Consider the following 11,385-nt stretch of genomic DNA (forward strand, 5'->3'; position numbering starts at 1 on the left):
TGACTAATATTGACCTAATTGACTAATAATTAAGTTGATACCTAGGGACGCTGGCAGCAAACCGTATCAACCATTAGCACCAGTCAATCGGATTTGTGACGCATTTTTGAATGTTCAGTGACTTGAGTTTCATGTTTAATGAATGAAAGAGGTAATAATAATAGTCGTATATTTTAAGAAGGTCCTTGGTTGATGCCTAGGACGCTGGCAGAAACCCCTATCAAGCATCAGCGCCAGTCAATGGGATTTGGGACACATCTTTAAATGTTCAGTTGACTTGAGTTTCATGTTTATTGAATAGAAGAAATAATAATAATAATAGACTTATTGACTAATTGGCTAATATTGACTATTAATTTAATAATTTAATATAATTTAATATATTAAAATTGACTGCTAATTGACTAATATTGACTAATATTGACTAATTGACTAATAATTAAGTTGATACCTAGGACGCTGGCAGCAAACCGTATCAACGATTAGTGCCAGTCAATGGTATTTGTGACACATATTTGAATGTTCAGTTGACCGAGTTTCATGTTTAATGAATAAAAGAGATAAATAATCAGCATTCCTATTCAGGTTAAAAGAGTGCAAACCACCTAATGCCTTCTAAAATGACCCCATAAAAACAGCCCAATTTAATCTCCCTCCTTGCTAAGAATCGCATCCGAAAAGAGATTCCCTGAAGGAGAGGAAGGGAGTCCGTGAGAATTTCCCGATTTGAAACCTGGGATTTTGCATTCACTCTCTAGGAAAACACCCCCCTCTCTCTTCAGGCTCAGTTTCTTTCTGCCTCAAAGCAGAATTGCGATTCGGGAGGCAGGAAGGCCTAAATCTAGGCTGATAAAATGAAAAAGAAGGGAAAAAAAACCCCTCATGTTATTAATTAGCGCTGGAGGCAGAACTAATGAACGTAAAACAAGACCCCCTATTCAAGAGACACCTTGGGAGAAGGAAAAGGGGACCGTTCCCACAATATAGTCATGGCACGGAGTAAAATACCCCCACCCACACACTTCCATCCACCCCCGCGGACGTGCTTGGGGCCAAGGAAGCAAAAGCGAGGAATGCATTTCAGCTAAGCCCCCTGCAGCTCCTGGTGGATGACAAAACTTCCCAAAACTTCTCCCTGTGCTGTCCTGAATCTGCCCTTGAAAGCAGATTCCTACAGTAGGTACCGTATTTTTGGACTATAAGACACACCAAGATTTCGAAGAGGCAAGTAAGAAAAAAAAAGTTTTTGTCCTCCCCGGCCCCCAGCAGTGCTCTGTAGGCTTCAGGAGGGCTGGGGGAAGGGAAAAAAAAAAAACGACCCCTTTGGCGAAAACGGGCCCTATTTTGCAAAACAAGGAGGCATTTTTGCTTTCTCCCAGCCCTGCTGAAGCCTGCAGAGTGCTGCTGAGGGTTGCGGGAAGGCAAAAATGCCTCCGTTTTTTGCAAAAATGGGATTCAGGGGTGGGAGGATAAAATGGCTGTATTCGGTGTATAAGACGCACCAACATTTCCCCGTTCTTTTAGTGCAAAATACAGTATTTTGCATTCCATCGAATTGTTCGGGATTCAAAAATTTAGCGGAAGAAAGACTGTCCTGTGACAGAGAGGAATTGAGCTTGTTCAAAAGTAGTGTAGAGAAAGGAAGAACGAGGAGTGACGTGATAACCCTGGGAAACCATCCACTCTTAGGAGCTGCCATGGGGTCAAGCTATTCTCCAAAGGACCCGAAGGGCAGGACAAGAAACAATGGATGGAAACTAAGCAAGGAGAGAAGCAATCCAGAACTAAGGAGAAACTTCCTGACCGTGAGAACAATTAACCAGTCGGACGCCTTGCCTGCAGAAGTTGTGAATGCCCCAACACTGGAGGTTTTTAAGAAGACACGAGACAGCCATTGACCTGGAATGGTATATGGTCTCCTGCTGAGCAGGGGGTTGGACTAGAAGACCTCACGGACCCTTTCAACATCTTCAGACAGCGCTGGCTCTTTGGCTTTGAAACGGAGGTGAGCACCGCTCCCTAGAGTCGGGAATGACTAGCACATACCTGCGAGGGGAACGTTTACCTTTATGATGGCTAACCACTGACGTTTCCCAAAGAGACCCCAATTCTAACCCCAATTCAATAGTCTATAACAGTGTTTCTCAACCTTGGCAACTTGAAGATGTCCGGACTTCAACTCCCAGAATTCCCCAGCCAGCATTCGCTGGCTGGGGAATTCTGGGAGTTGAAGTCCGGACATCTTCAAGTTGCCAAGGTTGAGAAACACTGGTTTATAATCATGCCGGTTTCCAACAATGATGGATTGCAGTTGACTTCTGGTCAACGCTAGCCAAGATAAAGCTCTTTGCTGCCCCCTGCTGACTCTCCCCAAATGTAGCTGCTCTTCATGGTTTGAAGGGACCGGCATGAATCTATGACGAGAGAGCTCAGATTCGACAATTCACAATTCTAATTAAATGCGTCAGTGCGCTAGCGCTACTTACACAGGGAATGCAATTATCCTTTGTGTAGCTGTGTCAAAACATGCTTCACCCCGTTGGCTAGACTAAGCCCAAACTCTGCATTTCCCAATTGAACGTACGTTGGAACGCTCTCGTATTAAGCCATCCCCAAATCCAAATCAAATCAATCTTCATTATGGCCATTAAAACAGCAGGGCACAAATTTATTGGCTTTGACATAGTTTCTTTTTTTCCCCTTTTGTGTGGTTGGGTGAATCCCGCCATTTCATTAGTCAAGAGAGAAGTGGAATTTAGACTTTGGGAAAATATCTTATTTCCCGCTTAAAGTCCAGGAAGCTCTTGGCCTGCCAATGGGTCACATAAGTCAGGCTGATCCTTTTTTCCCCGCAAGACCCATATTATTGGGATGGGAATAATTTCCTGAGCTTCACAGAGGCAAATTCTCTGGGTTGATAGGAAGTTCCCAACAACTTTGAGCATTGTCCTGCGACTGGCTGGGGATTCTTCTCCTGTTTGATTTAGCTTCACAGGGTGTCCCCCCTTCTGATGGACACCTTCAAATGAGCTCTAAGGATAACCCAAGTCCCAGGTTGGAGTCTACCTGACACCGTTTAAAGGAGCAACTGAACATACATTCCAAAATGGTCGATCACAAAGGCTGGTTGCACTGATGAAATTTGACCCTCTTCTAAGCTCGCCCAAATACTGATATTTAAGTTGTGTGTTTTTTCCATGGTGGATCCACACCTTAAGGTGTGACAGGCTCCGCCATCCGGTACTTCTGAAAAGTGCCGAAGAGCTGGCTTTGATAGAATGAGATAGAGAGGATGGAATGAAGAAGCTTCATTTTTGAAACACACACACACAAAGACACACACACACACACACACACACACAGAGTGAGCTGTCTCTCCCTCAGTCCACCCATCTCTCTGTCCATCTCTCTCTCTCTCTCTCTCTCTCACACACACACACACACACACAAACACACATCTATCTTTCTACCATCCATCTCTATCTATCTGTCTGTCTTTCTCTCTCTCTGTCTGTCTGTCTGTCCGTCCGTCCGTCCATCCATCCATCCATCCATCCATCCATCAATCCATCCATCCATCCATCCATTATTCTATTTATCTGTCTGTCTGTCTGTCTGTCTGTCTGTCTGTCTCTCTCTCTCTCTCTCTCTCTCTCTCTCTCTCTCTATCTATCTATCATCTATCATCTATCTATCTATCTACTATCTATCTATCTATCTCTATCTATCATCTATCTATCTATCTATCTATCTATCTATCTATCTATCTAATCTATCTATCTATGCTATCTATCTATCTATCTATCATCTCTCCTCTCTCTCTCTCTCTCTCTCTCTCTTCTGTCCACCCACCCACCTATGTGTTACTTTCAGTGTGTTAATTATTGCTTGGAACTGCCAGAATCTGAGATAAGACGAGTGGCTATGGAAATAAATAATGGTGGTTTTTTTGGGGGGATCCTTAGAAATCTTTTCTGAACCGTTTGATTGTAAGTGTGAAAAACTTTCATAATTCACTTTTTCAGTGCCGTCTTCACTTTGAACAGCCACTACACAAGGACTACCTGTACTTAACTCGGCTACACGGGTGGGTGTGAACACCGCTCAGTTTTAGCCCCAACTTGATCTCAACCGTCACAATAACAGGAAGAAGAAGAAGAAGAAGAAGAAGAAGAAGAAAAGAAGACGAAGAAAAGAAGAAGAGGAGGAGGAGGAGGAGGAGAGAAAGAAGAAGATGAAGAAGAGGAATAATGATGATGATGATGATGATGATGAATGATAATAATAATAATAATAATAATAATATAATAATAATAATAGCAGCAGCTATCCGCACAAATGCCATTAAGGCCAAAATCGAAAAATCCTCTGATGAATGCCAAATGCAGACTTTGCAAAGAAGCTGACGAAACTGTTGATCACATACTCAGCTGCTGTAAAAAAATCGCGCAGACTGATTATAAATTGCGGCACAATTCAGTACACAATGATCCTTTGGAATTAGTGCAAAAATTATAATATTAAACAGCAACAAGCTGGTGGGAACATCAGCCTGAAAAAGTCACCGAAAATCAGATGGTCAAGATCTTGTGGGATTTCCGTATACAAACGGACAAAATACTGGCGCATATACACCAGACATCACACTGGTTGAGAAAAATAAGGTCACAATCATAGACATCGCAATACCAGGTGATAGCAGGGTCGCCAAGAAGGAACATGAAAAAATCGCAAGATACCAGGACTTAAAAATCGAAATTCAACGACTATGGCACAAACCAGCAGTGGTAATTCCAGTGGTGATTGGCACACTGGGTGCTATTCCAAAAGCACTGGAATTACATTTAAAACAGTTAAAATTGACAAAATTACCTTCAGTCAAATGCAAAAAACGTTACGACGTCCCTAGGGCCCCTGGGTGGGGACCGACTAGTAACCAATGCCAAATCCGGCGAAACAACTGGCCGCTGTGATACAATTGTATAATAATAATAATAATAGTAATTATTAATAATAATGCTGCAGGACTTGCCTTGTAAATGCAGGACTTGGCATTCAGGAAAAACAACTCGATGGTCGCGTTATCCTTCAGGTAAGAAATGCTCTCAATGTAGAACCTGGAAACAAAACAGACAAGACAAATCAGCTCAGAAGGGAGACGCGGCTGATAAATAGATACGGGAGCCTTGATTCAATTTGCCTTTATCCAGACCTGGACGTGGGCGGGGGGGGGGGGGGGGGGGGGGGAGGGGGGGAAGGAAATGCCGCCTTCAGAGCTGGAGGAGGAGAAAAGATCCCTCCGTGATTGTGTTATGACTCTCGGTGAGATTTGTGGCTCCCTGGAGAGCCCCTCATTCCGCCTTGCAGGGGCCGAGAGGAGAGGCATGAAGCTTGTTCGAGTTCACAGACGGATTGAGAGCTCCATAAATATTTCAAGCTGGGCTTGTTTACATCCTTTCCCAGCCGTGGGCCTTCAGGATCCGCCCTGCCCAACAAAAGACGGATCCTAACCTGAGAAATATGGGATTTGGGGAAGAAGAAGGACGGGCAATAGACGGGCATCGGTGATGCTGCCATGAATCGTAGACTGAAAAAGGTCATAAGTCTCTGATTTACTTTTGGATGCTATTTTGGAATCCTGACACGATGTGTTAGAGGGAAGCAGAAACGAAAAATGCACCCTCCACTTTCTGTTGTGGATTTTCCAGGGGTATTCAATATTGGCCTGTCTGAAGGCAGAAGACAGGATGAGGTTGGGCTAGGATAGTGAGGACCAAGCCACTAAAAATGTTCTTCCTTGCATGAGATTATATAGATGATAAGCAAAACAAAGACGATGCTTCTGAGAAACAGCAGAGGGCAGTATTGCTCTTCTTAAGATTCTGGGACTTTGAAAACCATCCAATTTCCAGGAGTGAAGACAAGGAAGTGATTGCAAAAAAGAAAGAGAAAGAGAAAGAGAGAGAGAGAGAGAGAGAAAGAGAGCTATAACACTCTCTTCTTCCCCATCCTCTCTCATTAAAGGTAAAAGTAAAGGTTCCCCTCACACATATACGCTAGTCGTTCCTGACTCTAGGGGGCGGTGCTAATCTCCATTTCAAAGCCAAAGAGCCAGTGCTGTCCGAAGATGTCTCCGTGGTCATGTGGCTGGCATGACTCAATGCCGAAGGCGCATGGAACACTGTTCCCTTCCCACCAAAGGTGGTTCCTGTTTTTCTACTTGCATTTTTTACCTGCTTTCGAAATGCTAGGTTGGCAGAAGCTGGGACAAGTAACGGGAGCTCACTCCGTTACACAGCACTAGGGATTCGAACCACCGAACTGCCGACCTTTCTGATCGACAAGCTCAGCGGTTTAATGATGGAGATTTACTGAAGATTTTTATTTGATTAGAATCCCCAAAATATCAGGTTTCCTCCAAGGTTAGGCAATTTGATACCCTCCAAATATTTTCGAACACAGTTCCTCGCTTCTGCTGTGTTGGGTATTAAGTGAAAGAATATTTCTAATCCTTAGGGCACTTTTGATGCAAAATACAGAGAAATTTAAAACAATTAGTTCCTTTTAATAATCTAAACAATACAGTTAAAAGGCGAACCGTGGTAGATGCAAGCATGTCATACTGATGCCTCAGTACCTCCACTACAATAACACAGTTAAAATCAGCCTCAAGTATAAGAAAAACATAAGATTTTTTTAAAATAAGAAACGGATAAAAAGTGTGTGATGGTTTTTGTGATGACTTTCTTGAATCCTAGTCGGTAGTCAAGAGCTGACGTTCCGTGAGGCCTCAGGGCAATAGATGAAATAATAAAACCCTTGAATAAGATGAAATAGGTTCATTTGGAAAGATGGCTTGACCCCAAAACTCATCCTCACCTGACACAGAAGTATAAAACAACCAATCCAGATTTTTTTGGGAAATCATGCTCCAGCACTCGGCGGTCCAACTGAAGCCAATTCAAATGGCCCCTGTTAAACAAAAAGAAAGAAAGAAAGAAAGAAAGAAAGAGAGAGAGAGAAAGAGAGAAAGAGAGAGAGAGAGAGAAGTAGATTAGAACATTAAATCATTTTGTGTCATTGCATTGCATGGACCACCTTGTAGGGAAGGTGGGCAACATAAAAATTGAATGAAAGAATGAATGAATCGATTGATTGATGGATCGATGGATCGTGTTACTTCTGCTCTGCCACACCTACAGGAAATTAAGCATACCTGCTTCTCTCCTCCACCACTGTTTAAAACTTTGGTTTAAAGATTAAATCAAAGATTAAATCAAATCAAATTAAGGGAAGATGGGCAGCATAAAAATGTAATAACAGAAAGAAAGAAAGAAAGAAAGAAAGAAAAAGAAAGAGAATCAATCAATTGTGTTACTTCTACTCTGCCACTCCTACACGAACTTAAGCATATCTGGTTCTCTCCTCCACTATTTTCAAATCTTTGCTTTAAAGATTAAACCAAACATTAAATTAAATTAATTTATTAACCCTTCTGAGATAAGGTTAAGATTGAGTGACTGACCCAAAGGCTGTGGGATGTTTCCTTGGATGAGGACTTGAACGGGGATCTCTAAAGACTTCATCCAACACCTCCACTGTTCCTGCCCACTGCCTCTCTAACAAACACCTCATCCGCTTCAGCTTCCCAAAAATGTTTCCAGGTGTGTGGGACTCCAGCTCCCATGCTTCTTAGACACCGGGGTTAAGGCCCATGGGAGTTGGAGACCAAGGAAGGTCCGAGGGAAAAGAAAACGGGTTTGCAAGGGTCAAGCAGAAGAAGTTCAACCAAAGCGCAATCCCTGGGCACTTGAGGTATGAACATTGGAGAGGGTGGACCTGTGGCACGCAGAGCCCTCTGCATGCGCATCATTGCATTGGCTGCTCTTCTGGGCCAGCTGATCTTTGCGCGTGTTGTAGTCCCGAAAACCCAAAGACCAGCTGACATGTGCGCACTGGCCTCCTGGTCTCCGGGGCTCCAGCGTGCGCAAAGACCTGCACGCATCGGAAACCAGAAGACCCGGTGGCTGGCACACGCCGGAAATTCAAAGACCAAGTGCTCTTCAGGTTTCCAGGCTCCGGCACGCACGCAGTTTGGGCCCTTGGTGCTGAAAAGGTCCGCCCTCCCTGTTGTAGATGGTTGGGGAGGGCTGTAGTCAGAGGTGGGTTCCTACCAGTTCGCACCTATTCGGTAGAACCGGTTCGTCAAATCTACCGAACTGGTTAGAAGAGGTTCCACCAGTGGACCCGGAAAGCAGGCCACACCTACAGAAGAGCTTCCAAAAGTTTTTGAAACCCACCACTGTCCTCCCCCCGCACAGAGACAGACAGACTGACACAGAGAGAGAGAGAGAAAGAGAAAGAAAGGAAGAAAGGAAGAAAGAAAGAAAGAAAAAAGAAAGAAAAAGAGTGAGAGAGAGATGAAAGAAAAAAAGGAAAAAGGGACAGAGAGACAAAAGGAAGGAAAGAGAGAGAGAGAGAGAGAGAGAGAGAGAGAGAGAGAGAACACATGGCAAGCCACTCCCACCAGGTCACATGGCCTGCAAGCCACTCCCACAAAGGAGGCCACACCCACAGAGTAGGTTCCAAATTTTTTTGAAACCCACCACTGACACACACACACACAGAGACAGACAGACAGACAGACAGACACAGAGAGAGAGAGAGAGAGAAAGAAAGGAAGGGAGAAATAAATAAAAAAAGAAAAAAGAAAGAAAAAGAGTGAGAGATGAAAGAAAAAAAGAAAAAAGGGACAGAGAGACAAAAGGAAGGAAAGAGAAAGAAAGAGAAAGAGAGAGAGAGAGAGAGAGAGAGAGAGAAAGAAAACACATGGCTGGCAAGCCACTCCCACCAGGTCACATGGCCGGCAAGCCACTCCCACAAAGGAGGCCACACCCACAGAGTAGGTTCCAAAAAAGTTTTGAAACCCACCACCGTCTGTAGTATCACGTCAAGCTCCAATGTTTAACTCAGAAGTTAAGGCAGGACCTGGAGATGGAGGAGGAGGAGGAGGAGAAAATGGGGAGGAGGAGGAGAGATAAGAGCCGGGGGTCCTTCTTTGCTCTCCCGGCCACCCTTTGTGGGACACGATAATTGAAAGTCTGCCGGTTTTATTTATGGAACACTGTCCATGTCAGGAGTTTATGCAAGGCCTGGAAAGTTCCTCCACAGGCTAAAACACGGCCGAAAAAAAGACGTCTCAGACATTTTCATTTGCCACCTGGTGTGTCTGGAAGAGCCCCGCAAATAAACTTTGTCAAACTGGCTTTTGAACTTTGGGGAAACACAGCTGGCTCCTCTCTTGCACGCTCAGAACAAGCAGGAGTTACTATGGGCTGCGCACAGAGATGCTATTGTGTGTGTGTGTGGGGCATTTCCTTTGATTAAGCTGGAGGTAGTTGTTGGACTGCGGTAGAGGAGTGGGGGGTGAGGGGTTTCTCGGCTTTTGACGTTCTCAAGACCCTTCCGACCCCACCATCCAAGAAACTGGATCTCGTCGCTCTGCAAACAGCCCTCCCATTTTGGCTGCGAAGGACAGTGACGTGTTGGGCGTTCTTATCGTTTATGATCAGTTTTACAACTTAAAAATCAAAACAAAATGGCAGCAGCAATAACCTTGACAATGAACCTGTTAATGTAAAATGCCAAGTGTGGGAATAATCACGTCTGAAACAAGATCACAAAAGAGGGAGGATGTAAGATCAACCCAAACAATACGAACAAATAATGAGAGAGAAAGAGAGAGAGGGAAGGAGGGAGAGAGAAAGGGGAAGAGAAGGAGGGAAGGAAGGAAGGAAGGAAGGAAGGAGAGAGAGAATGAGACTGACAGAATAACAGAGTTGGAAGGGACTTTGGAGGTCATCTAGTCCAACCTCCTGCAAGAGAACATGGTTGTCCAATCTCTTAAAAACTTCCAGTGTTGGAACACCTACAACTTCTGGAGGCAAGTTGTTCCACTGATTTAATTGCTCTAATAGCAAGCAAGATTATTTGATTTTGGCTCCTAAACTTCATCTCTCAGAGATGCACAACAGACACACTAGATCAGGGGTCTCCAACCTTGACAACTGTAAGACTTATGGGCATCAATTCCTCCACTTTGCAGGCTGAGGAACTCTGGGAATTGAAGTCCACAAGTCTTAAAGATGCCAAGGTTGGAGAGCACTAGATGGCCCTTCTTCTTGGCATCTTCCCCATCTTATCAAGTGGAGTTGGGTCTAAGACACCATCAACAGAGCCAGTTAGGAAGATCTAATTCACCCTGACACAAAACATAGAATAGCAAGAGTTGGAAGGGACCTTGGAGGTCTTCTGCTTTTGAGCAAGAGACCCTCTACCATTTCATTTAAATGCGTTGTCCAGTCTCTTCTTAAAAGCCTCCAGTGATGGAGCCCTCACAACCTCTGAAGTCAACTTCTGATCGATTCTGATTGATTGTTCTCACTGTTAGGAAGTGTCTCCTTATTTCTAGTTTGAAGAAGATTGCAGAAGATGCCCTTGATGTCAATACAGAGACCCATTTGTCTGTGAATGCTTATGCCATTATTTCTCCCATGCACACGACTATCTGAACCTTCTGGAGAAGGTTCAAAACACAAGTCCTGAACGGGCTTTAACTCTGCCGTATCACCATCCAAGACTGAGATCTTGCAGAAGACCACGAGGATATAAATATTTATGGAACCAAATACATAAACACGAATGAAGGTGCCCAGGCTGACAAGGATAATTCTTGAAGAATTAACTTGATTTCTTCCCTGCTCAAATGTTTAAGCATGCTGGATTTAACACCATCGTGCGTTTCTCTGTTCCTCTCCGTACAAGTAGCGAAAAGGTCAGTTGCTGTTGTACGTTAGAGCACTTTCAAAAGTGTGTGACAATTTAATTGTGGCCACCCTGGATGAAGGGATGGCTCTCCATTACCAACATGAACTCCCTGGTAGAAAGTCTGTTTCTACGGTTTTGCTAGGCTGATGTCTTGTGCTACTTAAATTAATAAATGGAAATCCTTCATACAAGTATTTTTTTTAAACTAAATCACCCTTGTAATTCCTCCAGAGGTGAAGGAACACCTTGATGTAGTTTAGAATGGCAGAAAGCAGCAAGTTACTCATTTCCTTACAACATATTTCCTCCACAACAAAGATATGGAGGCTCTGGAAAAAATGAAGAGAAGAGTAACAAAGAGGATGAGGGGACTGGAGGCTAAAACATATGAAGAACGGTTGCAGGAACTGGGTATGTCTAGTTGAATGAAAAGAAGGACCAGGGGAGACAGGATAGCAGTCTTCCAATATCTCAGAGGTTGCCACAAAGAAGAGGGAGTCAAACTATTCTCCAAGGCACCTGAGGGCAGAACAAGAAGCAATGGGTGAAAACTAATCA

The 11,385-nt window shown here is 43.9% G+C and overlaps 1 protein-coding gene across 1 annotated transcript in view; it reads right to left on the reverse strand.

Moving 5' to 3' along the window:
• Positions 1 to 11,385, reverse strand: part of FRMD4A (FERM domain containing 4A) — a 168,392-nt gene that overhangs the window by 67,705 nt on the left and 89,302 nt on the right. Inside the window, 2 exon segments of the mRNA XM_032221900.1 lie at positions 5,029 to 5,117; positions 6,880 to 6,972. Coding sequence (XP_032077791.1) covers positions 5,029 to 5,117; positions 6,880 to 6,972 — 182 coding nt within the window.

The sequence above is a fragment of the Thamnophis elegans genome, chromosome 7 (genome assembly GCF_009769535.1).
Source record: "Thamnophis elegans isolate rThaEle1 chromosome 7, rThaEle1.pri, whole genome shotgun sequence".
NCBI classification, from domain to species: domain Eukaryota; kingdom Metazoa; phylum Chordata; class Lepidosauria; order Squamata; family Colubridae; genus Thamnophis; species Thamnophis elegans.